At 41.0% G+C, this 19,843-nt stretch overlaps 1 protein-coding gene across 2 annotated transcripts in view; it reads right to left on the bottom strand.

The window, feature by feature from the left end:
- EGFLAM (EGF like, fibronectin type III and laminin G domains) overlaps positions 1 to 19,843 on the bottom strand; it is a 73,645-nt gene that overhangs the window by 12,287 nt on the left and 41,515 nt on the right. For both annotated transcript variants that reach the window (XM_015615282.2, XM_015615283.3), the window contains exons 8-17: positions 19,623 to 19,738; positions 19,043 to 19,379; positions 16,446 to 16,546; positions 15,099 to 15,199; positions 13,879 to 14,023; positions 11,855 to 12,044; positions 8,088 to 8,213; positions 7,110 to 7,353; positions 2,781 to 2,892; positions 994 to 1,110 (exon numbers count right to left, since the gene is read on the bottom strand). In XM_015615282.2, the coding sequence (XP_015470768.1) occupies positions 994 to 1,110; positions 2,781 to 2,892; positions 7,110 to 7,353; positions 8,088 to 8,213; positions 11,855 to 12,044; positions 13,879 to 14,023; positions 15,099 to 15,199; positions 16,446 to 16,546; positions 19,043 to 19,379; positions 19,623 to 19,738 (1,589 nt within the window). The remainder of the gene's footprint in view (positions 1 to 993; positions 1,111 to 2,780; positions 2,893 to 7,109; positions 7,354 to 8,087; positions 8,214 to 11,854; positions 12,045 to 13,878; positions 14,024 to 15,098; positions 15,200 to 16,445; positions 16,547 to 19,042; positions 19,380 to 19,622; positions 19,739 to 19,843) is intronic.

Genomic DNA, 19,843 nt, shown 5'->3' with positions numbered 1-19,843 from the left:
AGCTCTACTTCTGTATGGTTCTCCAAAATCCTACCATGGGTGAGGCAGGCAACTAAGTGTTCCCAGTGCCCAAAAGGCAGGCAGTGCTTTTCCTTGGCATCCCATTCATGCCTCTGAGAATACAAATCCACCTTACTAGGTACATCATAGAGATAAGGGCTCACAGTCCACATTTCCCAGTCCTTATCAGTGCCCTTACCGTAGCATACAACCCCTCACCTTGTAATTGTAATTGTAACCCCTGTTAATTTCTCCTAGGCTCTCTATCTTGCACCCCAAAATGCATCGTGTCTACCTTCTCAATGATGTTCATGTGTCTGACCTGTTCCTATCACTGTGACTCCCTCCTCCAGTCTCCTTGAACTTCTGGAAACTGATGTTTTCTGCTGGACAGCTGACAAAGACAGTTAAAAATGTCAGACCAAGTAATGAAACCATTTACACTGAACATCAATTACTTTTCTGTCCCCAAGCAATTTTTACCTGTAGAAATGTTTATTTTTTTTAATAAAAACTATTAAAATTTTTGTTTTATTTGTTATTTCTTTACATTCATCTGATCCAATAATTCACTCTTCTAAAATTGTGAAGATTCAGGGCCAGCCTTCCAACTTTACCTGAGTTATTTAAGTATGTTTAGAAAGAAAAATGTTAAGTTCAGTTTGCACTTTCATTTGATTATTTACTAGGCCTGATATAAACTGCACTCATGCTCACCTGACCACATGGGAAAATATCTCCTCCATTCATATACCCCATATAAAGTTATAAGAGGGGAAAGCAGTACAGTGTGCACCTCCACCATAGTGTAAGAAGGCACTAGGTGGACTTTTCATTGTAAAATAATAATTTAACCAGTTTATGGTGAGCTCCTGAGGTGAAATTCTTGATTATTTTGAGTATTACCAGTCGAATAAGGGCAGGTTTGCACAAAAAACATGCACTGGATGCGATGGAAATAAATGCCTGGAGTGTGTTTTTCTGGGCACACACCTTCTGGATGCTCCCACTGAAGGGTCTGAGGATCCCAGAGTTCTTCTTCACATCATCATAATTAGGGACTCCACCAACAAATATTTCAGAGCTGCATTTAATCTGTGTAAAAGCCCCCTGCAGGAAACATAAAATAACATTTTATTAGAGTAGCTGGAACCATGCTTGTATCTTCAGATTAGCCTACATGAGTTGTCATAGCCTGTTATAGCATATTTCAGTGCCTTTTCTTTGTACAATCAAGAAAGACATTGTAGGACACTCTTGAGTGACTTTACATTATCCCAGTCAGAAGTATCTGAAAAATGTCAACTATTTAAAAATGGCAATACTGAAGGAAGAAAGAAAGGAAACTGACTCATCATGTTTTCTGACAGGACATCTAGCTTTATTTGCGAAGACTTGAGGTACACTAATGTAAATCTATAACCTAATCTATGAATTAGGTTCATAAAGCCAAAATCAGAGCAAAGTTCATGCAACAGAGACTCATTCAGTATTTCCAACACCTAAGAGATAACCTACTGTAAGTTGTGGGGCTAAATGAAAGAAACAGTGAGTTTGCATCAATTACCAGAAGCAGCTGCTCAGGATACCTGAGATGGGAATATTCAGGGTCATGGAATAAACATGAAGATATTTGGCTGCTAAAGACTGAATAACTGTGTATTTCCAGCCCTGCAGAAGCTTCTGTGCTTTCATGGTTGGCAGCTCCCAGCCACCCTCCTCCTGGAGCACCGCACTGCAGCACTTAAGAAAAAAAAATTGGGAGTGTTCACCTTAACCCATCTATCTAATGAAGTCTTGAGTGCTTCAGCCAAATATTTGTCACTCAATTTGTTTCCTGACAGACAACTGGAATTTCAATTTATTTAAATTTTTGAAGAAAAGTCAAAGCTTTGATAAAAGTTTCCCAGTTTGCTGAAAGGCCTGATATGGGATTTTTCTGCTATGGGATCTGGAGTCTGGTTTTCTGACTGCACTCTCCACTGGGTAAAAGACATTTTCTAAGCAAGTCTAGACATGGCTTTTTTTAAGACAGAAAATGTACCTTTGTGCATGCATTTGAGTTCTTAGAGTGAATATCCTGCTTGGTACAAGTACAATTTCACTTTATTGTAAATTTGACTCACTATGATCACTTGGTGAGTGAAGAACAAAAAGCAAGTCATCAACTGTCTGATTACTCCAGCCCTTACTCTCTGGCCTGCAAATCACTTTTGCAAGAAGAAGACAAAGAAACAATTCTCTTCAGACCTACATTTCCAGGATAAAATTCAGAAAGAGGTAAAAAAAGACTGGGCACATACTTTTCAGCATGATACTTCTCTAAATTACAGCTCTCATAGTGCACACATTGCTCAACAAACTTAAATTCAACAGAATCCAACAGAATTCAACAGAATTCAACAGAATTGCTAGGTTGGAAGAGACCTTCAAGATCATCAAGTCCAACCCATGTCCTAACACCACAACTAGACTATGGCACAACAAGCACCAGGAAAAGAACCTCGGAAGATATATGAGCCAGACACAAAAATCTGAGTCCAGTTACATGTCAAGAGCAGGTACAGTCGGATTCCAGTGGGATCCCTGCCTTTACAGGTATCCTTGTCCTCAGGGGGAAGATCTTACACAAATTCCCAGCTCAGGGCTTAAGAAGATGTTGCCCTAATGAATATACTGTTTTAAGCTAGTAAGAGCTTCGAGAGCAGGGTGTGCAGTCTACCATGCAATCCCTTTACAGTCCAACAGCTGCATTCAAGACAAGTCTGTGATAAGCTCACCTCTGCCATCCCTTCCACTGGTTTCTGCTTGTCCACTTGTAGGATACCATTCTTTGCAGTGCGAGACACTCGCAATTCATGCCACTGACCCAGACTGACAGGTTCTTCACTCCTGTGTAAGGGCAAGAAAACTTTCAAGCATGTCACACTGTGCTTTTCTGATACTCTGTAATGTTAAAAAGTCAGGTCCTCTGGGATGATTTTCTAAATAAAAATAAATATCAGACACTGTGATTCTTCCCTTATAAGGAAGTAACAATCCTCTGTGTCCCATCAGGAATGACCATATTTCTAGAGCAAATAACAAGCACTCTAGTTTTATTTATAAATGAAACACTATCCCCAGTACACACTTTAGCTACCTCTGTCTAGTTTCTTTGCTCAGTCACTTATAACATGTAAAAATGAACTTTTGTCTCAGCTGTACATCCTAATTTCACTAAAAGCTTCCCACTTAATGGTTGATCTAGCCCCACATTCTTCATCCTCTTTTAAAACAGAACTACTTTGTGCTGTCTTATCAGCTCTATTTATGCATCCTGTTACATTGACATCTACAGACACACACGTGCAGCCCGGATGCTGTACATAAAAGGGAAGTAATTAAAAAATGATCCTAATGATGTGATGAGATCTTGGCTAGGAACAATAATCCCCAGTGGTGCAAAGTATTCACCAGTCTCAAAGGAAGCATTTTTAAACAGCTCTTACAATCTTTACTTGCACAGCACTAATATGAATAGCAGCCTGTATGAAGGGCAAAACCACATTCCCCTTCTCAAGTTCTGTAGATCTTTGTATCTTGTTTTCAATGTCATCTTACTACACTGGTTAAAGCATTTTATGTCTAAATGAGATGTTGCAGCTTTTCCTCCAGGAGGACTGGAAACTGGTGCTTGATTTACAAGCCAAGCTGGAAAAATCAGAACTGTGTTATCTAGGACCTCTCAGACTTCCTAGCTTCAGTGAAAAAAATACACACTTCAAGGGATGAAATAATGTTTTGTATTTTCAGCATACTTAAATTTAAAAATAAAACCCCCCACATTTTGAAAAGAAAAAAAAAAAAAAAAGGAAAAAAAATTAATTTTAAATAGTGAGACAAAAGTGACTCAAATGCTGATTAAAAAATGCATATAATTTTGAAATTATGAAAATAATATTTTCTTTTTTTTTCCCTGAAGAGTCAACATCAGTTTTGCAACCTTTTTGTTGTGGTTTTTTTAATCCTTCAAATTTTCTTAAAGCTCATTTTTATCTATTTTTATGATGTTGGCAGTAAAACTTGACACTTCTGAATGACACTTGGTCCAGAAAACCTCCATTAAAAATATCATCAAGCAATGGCAGTGACTAGTCCTCCTCTTCTGTAGCACCATTTAAGGTTTAACTATCTTGGGTGAATCAACAGCTAAGGAAATCTAATCACCTTGAAGAAGTCAATGTATACATATAAAGGAACCAGATAGGTTTGGCTACATAGTAAGTGGCAATACAAACATTATCTCTCTGCTGCTTGGGTCATCATCGTGCTAACCCCCTCTGCTTTGCTAGATTTAATTACAATCAGGGATTATTAAGACTTGCAGAGTCATCCCTTCAGAGCTGCAAGCTCTTTCTTCAAATCATGGGCTTTCTTCTGGTGCTTGAACACTCCTGCCTCTTCATGTGCTGTGGGGTTACTTTTCCCCATGTAAACCAAAGTTTAAAAAAGATCACAGATCATGAAGATCTTGATCCTGTGAAAACTTGGCCAAGGGAAATCCCAAGGAGTTCTCCTCTGAGACATTTCAGGGCTCAGGTTCTGCATCTGGCCACCCACTCAGCATCCCTTCTCCCTGTGGAGCCCCCAGAGCACAGTGTGCTGCTTCCATCCTCGGATGCATCAGGAAATCACAACCTTCACCAGCATCAGCTCTCCTACTGCTGCTGCTGACATACTCAAATAAGCCTGTCTCATCCTAATTATAAAGTTATGGCAGTGTTTTGATTATATTTTATCTAACAGCCTGGTGCTCCTGTGGCAGAGGAATCAGGATGATCAGACCTATACCCCTGTTAAAGGGTAGGCATGAAGTAGTATGATTAAGACAGACTATTTAAAGTGGACATTGACCAGGCAGGCATGAAAAGCAGGGAATCTATTTTTCTTATTTAATCACCGACAGAGCTGATGACAGGGAGCAAGTTGCACATTTTATCTAGAAAAAGGAGCTAACAGGACAGCCTGACAACTTTCAATGAAGCCTGATGTTCTCCTGGGTTTGCCCATCACCCAGCTATCTCACCACGCTCTTTTCCTCCAGTGCAGGTAGCTCAGGCAGTAGCTGGCATCCAGCTTGCTCTTCTGCTTTCCAACAGAAAGGGGCAGTTTCTACTCCCAGGCATATGCTTGTGGCTCTCACAGCCCTACATATCAGTTAAACTTTAGTACAAGGTGTTTTCAAGTGGCACAACATTCTTGGAAGAAAAAAAAAAATAATTCTACTTTAATATTTTATGGTTGCCAGTAACAGGAATTAGAAGGCTGCAATCAGTAAAGATTGAAGGCTGTTGTAAGAAGGGCTATTCTGAGTTGGAGAAAAGGTCTCCAAAATTAGCTATTTCTGTCACTTTTCAGCAAGAGAATAGAATAGGGCAAGTATGAAGTGGTTCTTCCTTTGATATATCCTCCCAGCTTCTGGCAACTTGTCATTTAGCAATTTCCTGAGTCAGAGGCTGCATCCGTACAATTGTGTTTGATCTCCCTCAATGGATCTTTCTTCAAATTTGTCCATTTTTTAAAACCTATTTATAGTTCCAGCATCTGTAACTTGCTGTGACAGTTAGTTTCCACAACTTATTTATGTACTCCTCTGAAAAAAAAAAAAATCCAACCCAAACCCAAAGAAAAAAGTCTTATTTTCTTTGGTTCTTTATTTTCTTTCCATACTGAAAAAATACAGAATACTCATTAATCTCCATGCCACTCATTATTTAAAAACCTCTATGATACTTCCACCAAACTCTTTCTTTTGAAAGGTCCTGCTGTGGAAAAGCTTTGTGGAAGATGTTTCATTTTCTCTCCTGGATGTCAAAACTACTCTCCCTTTTTAATTTTGCTAATTTCTTTTGAAATAATGTGACCAGAATAGCAGCCAGTTTTCAAGACAGGGTGTATTGTGGGCTTCAGCAGAGACATTCTTTGTTCTTCCATTCCTAATAATTCTCTGCATTGTACTTAGGTTTCTGTATTTGTCTCTAAACAGTTTGCTGTTGCTTCCACAGAACTATCCATGACGACTCCAGGATGTTTCTCTGTCTGACAACATTAACTGTTTTTCCACAGCTGTGCATTGTTAGGCTTGTGCATTATTTTGCATTTGCTCCCTTGAAATTTCATATCCCATTTTGTCTACAAAACTGAATGAGTTTTTTTGCTTCAGTCCTCATTCAGTGTAAAATCCATTTCCCCTAATCACAGTATAGTCAAAATTCCTGATGCTCATCCACAGGAATCATTGGTATGCAAGACTTGCACAGTGTACACATTTTCCATAAGCTTTATATAGATAATTTCTAAGTATCAGGTCAGCCTGGTCAAACTGGCAGCTTCCTGGGCCATATCCAAGATACAGAGTGCCTCTGTTCAGCCCAGTGCCTTTTCAGAAAGCCTAGGAACAGCTGCCCAGTGAGCATTCAGCAACACAGGGAGAGAGAGGTGTTTGTGAGGCATTTTACTGCATCTATCCTCCTAGACATTAATTTTAGGATGCAATGAGTCACTCACAGAAGGTCCTTCTGGGAATCTCGGTGACTAGGTTAAACAAAATATTTATGTTTTTGACATTGTACAAATTGCATACTAGGCTCAGGTCCCTCAAAAAACATCACTATGAGGAAGTGGAGGAACCTGGAGGTGTATCTTCTTGTGCTACCTCCAGCCTGGCACTCCTGCTTGGAACTGGAAACCAAAAAAATGTAGGTTGCTCACATTAGTGCTAATATTGTGAAACCCTGTGGCTAGAAAGTATATGCATAAAATACTTATAGACCCCCAACTGGCTATGGTGCAGTGTCATAGGGGCAAGAAGGGAATTACTGTAATACCATACACAGACATTAATATCTGCAGTAAGACAAAGCACAAAGCTCTGAAACGTAAACTGATGTAGAAAGAAAATCCTGTCCCCTTGACCCCAGTTTTGGTGCTTCTGTGTTTCCCTAGCACAGGCACTAGGGACCAAGGGGCTCTCACACCTCATCATAGGCTGTGACTCTTTCCAGTGCTCTCCTCCTGGATCAGCACCGTGGCACTGTTGGGAAGGAAACACAAGCAACACCATTTACCTGATAACAGCGGTTCCTGAGCCACAGTCGAACCTGAACTCCACATAGCCAGCCACCATGGTAATGGAGAGGAAGTCCTTGCTGTCTGTGTCATAGCTGTACAAAAGGACACCAGTCTCTAAATCTGGACGAAATGTCAGCTCAAACTCCATGAAGGAAAGGTAGTTCTGTGGTTCCAAGGGCCAGGGTGTGCTAGCAAATGATCTTAAGGATTCGTTGAACTGAGGTATGGTCAAGGTGAGTGCTGGAAATCCAGAAATCACAAGCAGGTCACTTGAGGCTCAGACATAAAGGATTGACCCTTACCAACTGTTCTTTGTGTTAAGTATTTAAGCTAATAATTAGCAAAACAGCCTGTTTGCTTTTTTTTAATCAAAATTAAAAATATTTTTTAATCCCACCCAATACTACTTATTCCCTTCCTTTTCCATGGATGTATTTGTACTGTAAAGCATTGTGTGCCTTTTCTTTAGTGATTCATAATAGTGCCTTTTAAAGTAGTAAACATACACACAGTGTGTGGTGGTATGAAAATTCTACAGCATAGAAAATAATGCCACATGTATTTTAGTACTTGTATCTCTGATATTAGCAGGAAACTGACATTATGTCCTTTACATTTCAAAATATATAACTGACACTGGTTTCAGGAGAAAGGTGGGTATTTTTTTTTATAATTAACATGCAGTCATGGAGTGGTACCTTTTTAAACTTCTGAACAGGAATTTCAAGGTGCTTAGGTACAGCTAGTTTAAACAAGGAAAGAGGTCTGAAAATCACAGATTACATAGGAGGTGGATGTAGCTCCAAAGCAGTAAGGGAAGGGTTTCAGTATGTGACTTCAAAAAGATGAAGTGACAAGTACTGTCCTCTGCCAGTGTAACTGTATGAAACCTCCTTGGGTGTCTCTAAGTGGAAAATACATTGTACACTAAATAACACACACAAAGAAATAGAGGCATCCCAGCAAACACTTACCTTCCTCGCAATGATGACCTTTAAATCCAAGAGGACAAAGGCAAATGTAAGAATCTGCTTTGCTTGCAGTACAGGTGCCACTGTTGATGCAGGCTGCCTCATCACAGATGCCACTGCTACACTCACCTAAACACGAGAGTCAATTTATTGGAGAAGTGTGTCAAAGATTTATTTGGGTATTGATCACTGCTACTAACCAACACAATTTGCTCTTCTGCCTAGATTTTTTCGCCATTTATCAAATGGTGTGCAATTTAGACAAGGGAACTTGATTATTCATATATATTTTTTAATATCTGACCAGCAAGACACCTTATAAATAGCAAAAAGTAGCAAAAATCTTAAAAGCAAAACATTATAGATGTAACTTTCAGTCATTCCCTGGAGTATTTCTTGTCTGCTATTCCTGTTTTCTCATAAGATAAAAATTTCTCTAAATTGTTTACAAGCACCATGCCATGTTTAATTTCAATTATCTTAAGTGCTTCTTTGCTCACCATAAATTCATGCCATGCTGAGCATGGGAGGTGTTAATCATCATCAACTAATCTTGTTAGACAAAATTATAACCCTCTTGTCCACACTAAAAGGGATCCATATCATCAACATATGGGCTTTTTAAGAAGCATCTCTACTGTGCTGGCACATCAAATTAAGCAACAAGGAGGTTATTTCTTATTGCTGGATTTTAGCTGAACCTGTTGTAGAAAAAATAAATTCTCATTTGCTTCTTAAAACTGACATCTGTGAAGTCAGACTATGCAACCATCAAATGTACATCTAATTGAAGTTCTTGTCAAATTTATTTTCTCATTTAGTTTCTGATCAAATAACTCTCTCTTTGTCAATAGTAACAAACTGATTGTATAAAGTAAGAAAGACCAAGAAAGACTTTTGTGGTGTTCAATGGTAAGCACAGCATTTGGTGGGGCTTAGTGTTTTATAGCAAACTAAGAACTACACATTTATTTTGAGGGACATGGAATTATCACCTCTGAGATTACAAAGGTTTCATGAGGCAGATCTGACAATAAACAGTGAGGAGCAGTTTTGCAAGTTGAGGTGATTAAGAGAAGTCTTGAAAAACTATTGCTGTATTTTTTGTTTAAATACAGTACTCTGATTGTAAGGACAGTTTCAAGAGCAGGTCTCTACACATCTTCAGTGAGGCACTGGTGTTTGTACAGTTAGAATTCCCATCCCAAAGCCAGAAAGAAAACCACAAACAAATATGCAGATATAAATAGCTGGTGTGCTGGTCCATCCCAATCACTCTGCTCTCCACACTAGAAATCAATCTTTTCTAACTAAATCAGGGCAGAAGCAGTAACAACTCACAGGTCACCTGGTACAACTCCCTGATAGACCAGACTTGTCCCACACTGCACATCTACAAATCTCCTGCCAGGACCAATATTCATTGCATGGAGGGAAGGTCTGAGTACAGCAGCCATGACACAGAATTCCAGGGCTAACCTGAGGAGCACAGATAAAACATACCAGTCCCCTGGAAGGGAAAAAATGCACCTTCTCCATGGAAGGGGATAGTTACATCTGCCAAGCCCAGACATGGGATCAAGGGTGCTGGCAGTGCTCACTGATCTACTTTCTGATCTGCACTGTAATGGCCACAGGTGAACCAAGGCAGGACAGCTACCTTGTCCCTCAGATCACTCATATACTCACCAATTATTGTGACACTGACAGAATAGCACTAGCTATATTTTACAGGCAAGGAAACAGAGTCAAGACGTGTGCAAACAAGACTCTCTATGCATCAAGTGTGAAGATACAAACAGAAAACCAAGATAATGCTCATCTTTGCTGCATCTGCTCCAGTGTTAATCAATGTTGGCAGTTTGTTCATACAGATGAGAGTTAAACAAAGCTTTTGAGAAAGAAAAAAGAACAAGGAAGACCACAGCAGTAGGACAGTCATGGGACCCCCTGGTTTGAGAAACAGATTGAACTAGAGCAGTCTTGGTATTTAAGGACAGGCTGCTCTCCCAATGTCCCAGTGACTTTTCACAGCCTTTGGGCCAGCATAGGTGACTGTGCTGAAGAGGCAAACTGCAAGTGTGGTGGCTGCATGTGCTTGGCTGCAATGGCAGATGAAGAAGGAGAGAAGCTGCAGCAGGAGTCCCAGATCCTGCCATGCCCACTCCAGTCCACATGTGGTGCCTCCTCTGTTGATCCCTCAGCTGAGGATCAGTGGCACCTCTGCTGTAGCCAGAAGAGAGAGCACAGAGACGGATGGACCGTCCCCACCCTCTGTGAGCCATGTAGCACAGCACTCCTGATTCATATAGTGTGCCAACAGAAAAGAAACTCCAAGTGACTGACTGGCAAAAGTAACTCCTAAACCCTAGCAGAGTTTACTTGCATTTTTTTTATTTTAAGTTGTACTTACATGACCTATTGTTTGCAAGTCTCTTCTGGTACAGTTTCATATAAATGTGTGCAGTCACACAAGGACAGTAAGGCTTTATCAGTCAGTTTCGAGTCACACATGGCAGAGCATAGCATTTATTTTCATTGATGTTGATTGTTAATGCAGTAGTATGTGGAGCATTCATGGATGGGAATGAAGCAAGCTGCATCCCAAAAGGCAATAGAGATTAGGGCTAGAGAAGTTCAGCAGGGCTTTCATCTGTCTAAATTCCATAGATTCTCACTCTATCATGAAATTACACTCTGCTTCCAAAATCATACTCTTTGCAGCAACTGTTTCTTGAGCCAGTCTGTTCTACCCCTATACTGCACAGAAGTTTGGCCATGTTATCTAGAGAATACAGAGCAATTGTTAAGAAGTTTCTCATAAATCATTTCTTTCTTGGGAGGTCAATTGCACAGATACAGAAGAGAAGAAAGATGGCTTTGTGGCTGAAGCATGGCTGGGAGAGTTTGGTGGCATGGAATCTATTTCTCACTGTTACCTCTTGCCTTCTGTCTTGCGTTTACTCTTATACTGTTTAGACTGGGAGATCATTAAAGCAAGTATTTTGTTGCCTTGCCTTTTTTCAAGTGCCCATTAAATGGATGAAATACATTAATAAATAAGACAAGACTAGTTAATTAGCTTTCCTAGTTCTCCATCTTTTACTCTGTGAAGGGAAAATAATGTTATTATAACACTTCATAAAGCTGCTGGAAGTGTTTATTCCAAGCTATTTTTAAATCATACCATGACTCTGGAAAGCAAAACAAAGAATGGTATACAGGAAAGCCTATATGCTTCAGCAGTGATTGGGTGTAACACAGAAAGTCCTCTGTAATATCCACAGGACTGCTGTGGGTCTGAGAGATCCATCTATTACTTTGAACAAGTGCAGCGATGTCTCTAGGCAAAACACATTTTGTTGGGCCCGTATTTTTTCAAGTGCAAGCTCAGCATACATACCATTGATTTCTGATGACATGACTGTGTCAGTCAGGGGCATGAAGAGGTGCCCTGAGAGATGCTGGCAGAAACACTGGTGCAGTTGTAATGATATCTGCAACACAGATCTTACTGTTCACTCACGAAAATGGGTTTGCTATTTATTGTGCACAGGAAGTGTGTCCACAAAGGGCTTGCTTGCACAGTGTGAGGAACTGTCCTGCTACAGACCCAGCAACAGCAATGAGCAAAGGAACCGAGGAAAACCAGGACAGAAACAGAGACTGCATCTTCCATCTCTCAAAGCAGGACCGTCGCTCAATTTGTTCCAATAGGATTAAAGGTAACCCCAGGTCACTGATAAAAGACCCCACACCATCACACTCACCAACGTCAGCACCACTGAGAGCTTTCCCTAATGGCCAGGGCCTCATATCGATTATCTTGCCATTGATGCTGAGTGACTGGACACAGCCCTGGAAGCCGCGGTTGGTGCCGCTGGCCCTGACCAGCCAGTACACGCTGGGAGCACCGCCAACGTAGAAGGGAGTCTGGAACGTGATTTTGCTGTATTGGCCCTGAAAGGGGAGCAGAGCACAGCATGCTGTGTAACAGATATAACCCAGGAGAACTCATTAAGCCACAGTGGTTTACAATCAATTTTTTTTCCTCTGTGAAGAACTGTGTCAGAGAATATGTAGGTTGTTCATTGGTAATTCTTTCCTGTTAGTCATTCCCCAAATCAGTCCACCATTTGAAATCAACCTTTTTCATCTGCATCCCATCACGATAACATGAACTAAAAACACAATAAAAAAGGCTAAAAATCACTGTTTTGAGGAGAGGGCGTGGTCTGTCTTTTGCTGCAATTTCTTCCTTTTCTTTTGCCAAAAAATGTTTGTCTTCTAAACCCTAAGCCCTGAGGGACAGACCAATGAAGTGTTGTCTTTCAGACAGAACCCAACAAGTGTTCAGTATTGAATAATAATCAAATTAGAAAAAGAAGGTAAAAAAAAAAAAAAAAGAGAGAAAAGGCAAAGGCCAGTAAAATAATGATTTCAGCAGGGTTCTGCTTACTTTGCCATTGCTAGATGTACTGCCCATCTCTTTAACAAATTTACAGAAACCTACATATACAAGTTTACTAAAACTGCTACAGTGCACAGGAAAGAACGAAAAACATCAAAAACCAATAGAACCATTTTGGACCACTGACCCAAACTCCAGGCTACTGTGGTCAACTGAGTCAAAATTCCTTCCACAAATTGATCAAAATATGATTTTTGCTTCTTACTCCACAGTTCTTTCAAAACCCCATGGACCTTTGGAAGAAAGCATTTAAAATTCTCAGTTATGCAGGGCCAGTTTTTACCAACCTGTGCTTTTGACAGCACTGACCTCTAGCCTAAAATCTTTTAGGATTTTTCTCCCCTGCCCTGCCCTCACAGTGTTTATAACAATAAATTCTGTCACCACAGCCTGTATTTTGCCAGGCTAAATAAGCTGCAGTTACAGAGTCTGCAGGTGTTCACTTGCACAGTACACTGTAGAAACTGTCCATATCTCTCCTGATTCACATCTGCCCTATGCATGGCCTCATAGCATTGGTAACAGCAGCACATGCCACGCTGAAATTCTTTCCTCTGTCATTTCCAGCTGATGAGAACTCAATGTACTGCAATTTTTTTCTCCTCAGTGCCTGCACATGAAAGTGGGAGGTAATAAGACATCTGAAGCTGCTTTCTTTCAGGGCTAGGGATGGCTATCAAAGGAAAGACATCTGAAACAATTTGAAATTGCTTTTTCTTCTAGTGCCTTAATTTTGTTTTCTGGCCCAGCAACAGATGAGCAAGTCAAAGAATCTTCCTGTATTATATTTTATCTTGTCAGCTTTGTATGAACTTGCTGGTGTTAACATAAGTAAAGGGTAGAATGTCTATCTCCATTACTATGCTTAAATCTTTTCCAGAATATGCATTTAATTACACCTCTGTGCACAAATTTTCTGTGAGTATATGCATATTATACATAAATATATACTTATATACACTATGCATCTATTTTTTATGTCTGAGGAAGCAGTGCAGCTCTCTGAGGCTTGAAAAAAAAAAGCAATCAGGGACCGCAGCTGTACAATCTAGTAAACTTCTAACAGCCTGTATTTGAGAGCATATATAGAGCACAACAGGGAAACTGTGAGGGGATTCAGCCCTGAGATATTTATCTCTGTGATTTCTAGATGACATATTTGGAAGAGTAACTTGTACTCTGATCCTAGTTCACTAAATGTTCTAACACCAATAAGTGAAACTACACCTTTTTAATCTGATCATGTTTCTGATGGCAAGAAAAGAAACTTCATTATAATTTTGAGGGACCCCAAGATCAAGCCACAGGGGCAGGATTACCAACCTGAGATTTTCCTGTCACTGGAGCATTGTTGTCCATCCTGAGCCAGCCATTCACCCCATCTCTGAACAATGTGACACTGTGCCAGTTTCCCAGCTTGATTTTGTTTTCACTCGTTATGATTCCAACTCCAGTGCCACAGTTGTACCTGGGAGCATGTGACAGAGAGGGAAAGGTGATAATCTTATATTAATCAAATAACTAAAAGTAGATTTTAGATTCCAAATACTCTTTTTGCACTCAGGAATCTTTCTGTTACACACTGCATATTAGCACAGGAAAATCAGACAAGTCTACATCAGATCTGTTCCAAGTTTCAAACTTCACTATCAGTCTTTTTAATGTGGAGAAGATTTTGCCTTCTCTGTCCATATCGAGTGCACTGCTAAGCTTGCCAATAGCTGAAACTGCTTCAAGGTGGAGGGTATTACAATCTGAGTTCCTGCTATCACAGTAATTTCTCCTGGGAATTTGGCTAGCTCCCTGGTGAAAGGCAGTGCTACATTAATAACTCTGCTAGTCTATTTGAAACTCAGCACTGATTGACAGGAAGGCCTTCAGGAGCTGAATGTGCACAAATGTACCATTTTCCCTGACTATAATGCAGTGCAGGTGAAGAAACACAACTAAGACACATTATCCATTTTGTTATTCCCCACTTTCAAAGGACTCCCCCTCCTAAGTAAGGAGATCCTGGAAATACTCTTTCACTTGCTTCATATCTATCTGACTGCAAGAAACACTCTCCATTTTAAAAAAATCTAAACAAGGAATCATCTAAACAAGGCATATAAGATGAAGTTCCTGTCCCCTTGCTGGCATTACATCCTTTGTTTTGCTACATTATCTGCAAGTCCTTTTCTGTGAAATAAAAACACTGACTCAATATGCCATCAATATACCAACAGCTCAGCAAATAGAGTGGCTCACTGGCATTTCTGGTAATATAGCTAAGAGCCCCAGACAAATGCCTTAAAGAAAACTGATCATTTTGCCTTTACACTGAGGCCTGAATAAAAGAGCTCAACAGGGCACATGTTCACACACTAAAGAAGGAAGAGAGAGAAAACTACTGAAGAACTCTTGAACGAAATTATACTGTCCATTTGGTGCACTGTATGGGGCAGAAGTCAAAGACACTGGAGATATTCATCACTTACAGCAGTCCCAGGAGGCAGAAATTGCCCCTTCTCTTTACATCAGATTTAGGATGGAGGTTTTACCTGAACTGGAGGCTACGTCGGATAATTGCCAGTGACATAAAATCACCACGGCCATGTTCATTTTCTCCACAGTACAGCAGCAAACCATCTTCAGATTCAGCCTGCAATCATTGCGTCAACACGAAAAATCAAAGCCTTACAATTACAGATAAAAGCAAGCAGCAGTGGGGGGCTTTTCTCCAGAAAAGAGTAATCATTTTTCAGAATGAGTTTTTAACTTGCAGAATCAGAAATTGTTTGATCAGTTTTGAATCCTGCATTTGAAAAACCTAGCAAATCACTGCCTTAATGGTTAAACAATTGAAGACTATCTCTAAAAGTATGACACTACCAGACCTGAAAAAAAGCCTGGAAGTATTAAAGACTGTCAGATGTATCCCATACAAGATTCCTGAGTAAAGAGTCTAGCAAGAATGTCCTAGCAAACCCGGTAAGTGTAGACACAACAGATTCACTGTGCATGAATACATACGCCCTACTTCACACGTTCCATGAGACTGACACTCCTCAAGCCAAACAACCTGTGCTGGCAGCATTTCTCCATATGCTTGTAGCAGCTGACACAGTGGCATTTTGCAGCCATCCTGTTTTTCAAAATGACAAATTGCAAGAGGAATGTAAGATCCCCACTGAGGCAACTGATTGCTGCTTTAGTAGCAGTCTCCTTCCCAGACTGTGAGGCAGGTCAGTCTGCTTTATGTGGGGGTGGGATGCATCCAAGAGCTTGGCCACCCTCCCTAGAGGCAGCCCTATATGTTCTGTCCATAATGAACAGACATCACCAACACAAGCCATGCATGGGATGTATCCCCACTTTAGACCTGCATTTTAACTACCATGGTATCCTGAATGCATTAGTAGCCCATGTTCCAGACTTCAGCAGGGAGGAAATAATGTCCATCCTTAAATCCTGCAGGGAGGGGATGGAATACTACATATAGGGCAGTGTTTTGCTCTGTATGACAGGATTATAATCCTTTGTCCACAAAAATACTGCATACCACTTTCAAATCCTAATTCACAAAAATTCTGTGTGTTCTTCAGCCTGTAGCTCCTCCATGTGACTATAACCTTGCCAATGTACATCGCTGCTAGTCCACAATTACTAGTCCCAGGGATTCTCTCATGCAGTGCATACCAACAATGGATGAAAACCCTTCAGCTGCCTACAGACTTCATTTACATTCACTGAGAGTTAAGCCAGACCTTTGCAGATGAAGGTTTATGCAGAGGTTCACCACAATTACACTGAAGCTAAGAGAAGCTAAGTTACTGTTCTATTGTTCACCGCATCAGAGTAAGTAAATAAAATTTAAAACTCCAAGTGTGAGAATTGCTTAAACTCACCTTGAATTCAAGGGTAATTTGAAATGTCTGATAGGACTTTTTCAGCGGTTCAAAGGTGATGTATGAGTGGCCAGAGAACTGAGGATACTGGATACTAATGTCTGAAAAGCAAAGAGGGAAGCATGTTACGTAGCAGTTTCCTTCTGTATAAAAATCAATATATACATTTAGTACTTGATAACATCAGGTGCCAATGAAAGGCAGAGTTCCTCTAGAGACAACCATTAGTCAGCAATCAGTCAGCAATCAGTTAACCTATTCCCTTGTCCTTCCACCACTTTATACAGCTAATTCCTTTATTCACTGGTGAACTTGGAAAAAAGCAGTATACTGAGGGCCAAATAATGCTCAACACTTTAATCAGAGAGTTCAGAGGAAATTTCTCCAGGTTCTCATCCTTGTTATAGAAGAGAGAACCCATCAACATTATATTTATTTTCTTTTAAGAATTAATTTAAGAACAAGAGGACAAAGTCATTTTCTGTTCTGCAGGACTACAAAAACACACGTGGGAAATGTGGCCAGACTTTAAGCAGCATTAGTCACTGCTGCTCTGTAGCTGCTGTATCCAGCATCTGGAGAATCACTGGATGTCTCATAACAGCCCAGCAGCTTCCAGCACTTCTTGTAAGTCAGCTCAGGGCAGAAGCTAAAAGGAGTGTTGGGGAGAAGAGAGTCCCTGCAGGCATCTTTCCATCCCTGGCTGCAACAGTAGCTCTTTTTATTCTTCTTGTCAATTATCAACCCTCACCCTTTGCTGTCTTGTGTTAGACCCTGACCCTGAGAGAAAATGAAAATCAGACATGTCTTACTGCTAGCCATTGCCAGCTGTAAAATTACCTTTGCAGCTTATCTTCCTAAGAAGCAATGAGGACAGACACAGTTTCAGGCCTGAGTTTTATATTTACAGTGGATTTAAATCTAATGAGGAAGGAAGGATGAGGAGTCCTATTCCTCTTTGCTATTTGAATACTGAGTGCATTTTTCTCACTCAGTTTTTGAATCTGGATAGAGTTCTCTCAGCATTTTTGCTTGCAAGGCATACATATTTCAGGTTGAGGTGAAGGGGACTGGTGGTATAAACCTGAATTAACTTCAGCAGAGAACAATTATCTCATGTCCTGATCACAAGCAGAACTGAATGGATCAGAGTGCCATGCAGCTGTTGAATGTGAAGAAGAGTCTGTTTCCATTCAGATTAACATATTTTTTAACAATATTGGCTGCGGAAGACAAACTCACTACAAGGGAGCATTGGCACATTATGGTTACTCTGGAATAACACTCCCCTGTGAAAAATGAAGGGTTTGGACTGATGTTAACAGACTGCTTTACAAGCTGTATATGGCCTTGTCAGTTCAAATAAACCCTCAACTCTTCATACTTGATGGAGGCCTAAAATCATATCTGCAGCTGTTCCATGTCACTGAGTCACAACAGATTGTTTTCAGAAGGAGCTCTCTTTGTTCCAGCACTCCAGTTTGAAGAACATAAAGCACCCTCAGTGTCTGCATCCCTGATGCCTGACACTGTGCAAGATGAAGGTCTAACGTGACCCTGTAGAAGAAGCATGGCTCTCTGATGCCCTGCTGTATGACAAGGTTTTGGCAGATCAGATCAGCATGCAGAGGGATGGACAGATTAACTCCTTCTTAACTGGGGGAACAGCACCAGTGGATATCTCCTTTTCATGAGCCCTGGCATTCACCTGACCTCTTGGTCACCAAACCAGAAGAAAAAATTACTTCAAGGGGAAAAAAGAGATGCACTTATCGCCTGGTGAGAAAGCCAGACTGGCTCACCAGGTGATCTGCTCAGTGTTAACACTGTGAAAGGGAGAGTTTAGGTCATTAGAGGGAAAGAACAGGAAGACAACAAGGGAAGAAGAAGAAGGACTACTTCCTTCAGCTCAGGAAGTTCTTGCCATGGCTCAGCTGCCCTGAAAAAGGCAATAGGATGGGTGGCAAGTCCTGACAAACACACTTCCACATGTGGACTCAGCCTTCAGGACAAGCTTTTTTGAAATGGGGATGAGATTTTGTTCCTCCCTTGTCCCAGTTTGCCTGACATGAGTGTGGCACTGCAGACCTGCAGACATGGGGAAAGCTCCTCTGGAGGTGTTTTTACAATGGGAGTTCTCTCACATGCCTGCTGTGGGACCAACATCATCTGGAACACACAGAAAATGGGGGTGGTTCAGGGCTTCAGCTGCTGCCAAAAGATGAATGACAAGAAGGGGTTGAATGTCCTCAGCTTCCAGCTGAGGGTACCATGATCGGATCCTGCCACACCCGGGTGATTAGCAACATACCTGCTCCATCAACCCCTGACTCTTAGGTGGAGAAAGGAGGATTAACCTCCCCTGTGCATCTTTACACAGGTTCTGCATTCAGCTTTATAAAGGAATAACTTTTCCCCACCTCACCAAGGAAAAAAAAAAAGCAAAGGGAGCGATGCCTGAACTGCAATTTACTGCTGGTAGGGATCCACAAAGCCCAGCTGGCTATTCCCAAGGTGCACACTGGTGGGTTCTTTGCTAAGCTGCTCCTTGACCCAGACAAAGAGCAGCCAGCAGCAGTGGGCACACAGAAGCCTACCTTCCTCACACGTGTCCCCTCCTTTGCCCAGGTTGCAGTGGCAGCGTGAGCCGCCCCGGTCGTAGTCGTTGATGCAAAAGCTGTCTGCAGAGCACACGGCCTCGTCGCAGGACAGGTCAAAGAGGCGCGCGGCAGGGGACACGCTGCCCCTCCTCACTGCCCACGCCGTGGTCGCCCTCGCTGTGGTGGAAGGTCGTGTGCTGGTAGGAGTGGAAGGAGTGGGTTCAGAAGTGGTTGTAAGGACCCGTGACAGGAGCCTGGAACTAGACTCTGGTGTGACCTTAGTTTCAACCAGAAATTTCCTGTTGCCTCCTTTAATAGCAGGAAGTGGTCTGAGCTGAAAGGAAGTAAAGAAACATTAATTCAGTAAAACTAAAATGCTATGGGGAAATGAAATTAACACCTTTCAAGATACAGATCTGAGGCAGTGAACTCATCCTCAATGAAGAAAAAGAAGTGACCACATCACTATATCTAAGCATTTAATATCAGATATTAAACTTCCTCACAGGACCAGACACTTTAAAATATCCAGACTATAAAGAAAACAGAAATGCCAAAGAGAAATTATAACATTCACCTCTTCTATATAAATGTCGTAGTCTGAATCATCAATATCAAATCCATCACCATCACCAGTCACTGTGTCTGTGATGTACCGATGCCCATAGCTCCCGCTTCCTATCTCCTCAGAGCCTGAAAAGACATAAATGGCATATTCAGTTCATATAGATTTTTTTTTTTCACACACAGCAATTCAGATCTTGCCACCCCCCCACCAATTCACAACACTTAAATCTG

The sequence above is a fragment of the Parus major genome, chromosome Z, assembly GCF_001522545.3.
Source record: "Parus major isolate Abel chromosome Z, Parus_major1.1, whole genome shotgun sequence".
Taxonomy (NCBI): domain Eukaryota; kingdom Metazoa; phylum Chordata; class Aves; order Passeriformes; family Paridae; genus Parus; species Parus major.
The sequence above is the reverse complement of the archived record's forward strand: the minus strand, read 5'-3'. Positions and strand labels throughout refer to the sequence as shown.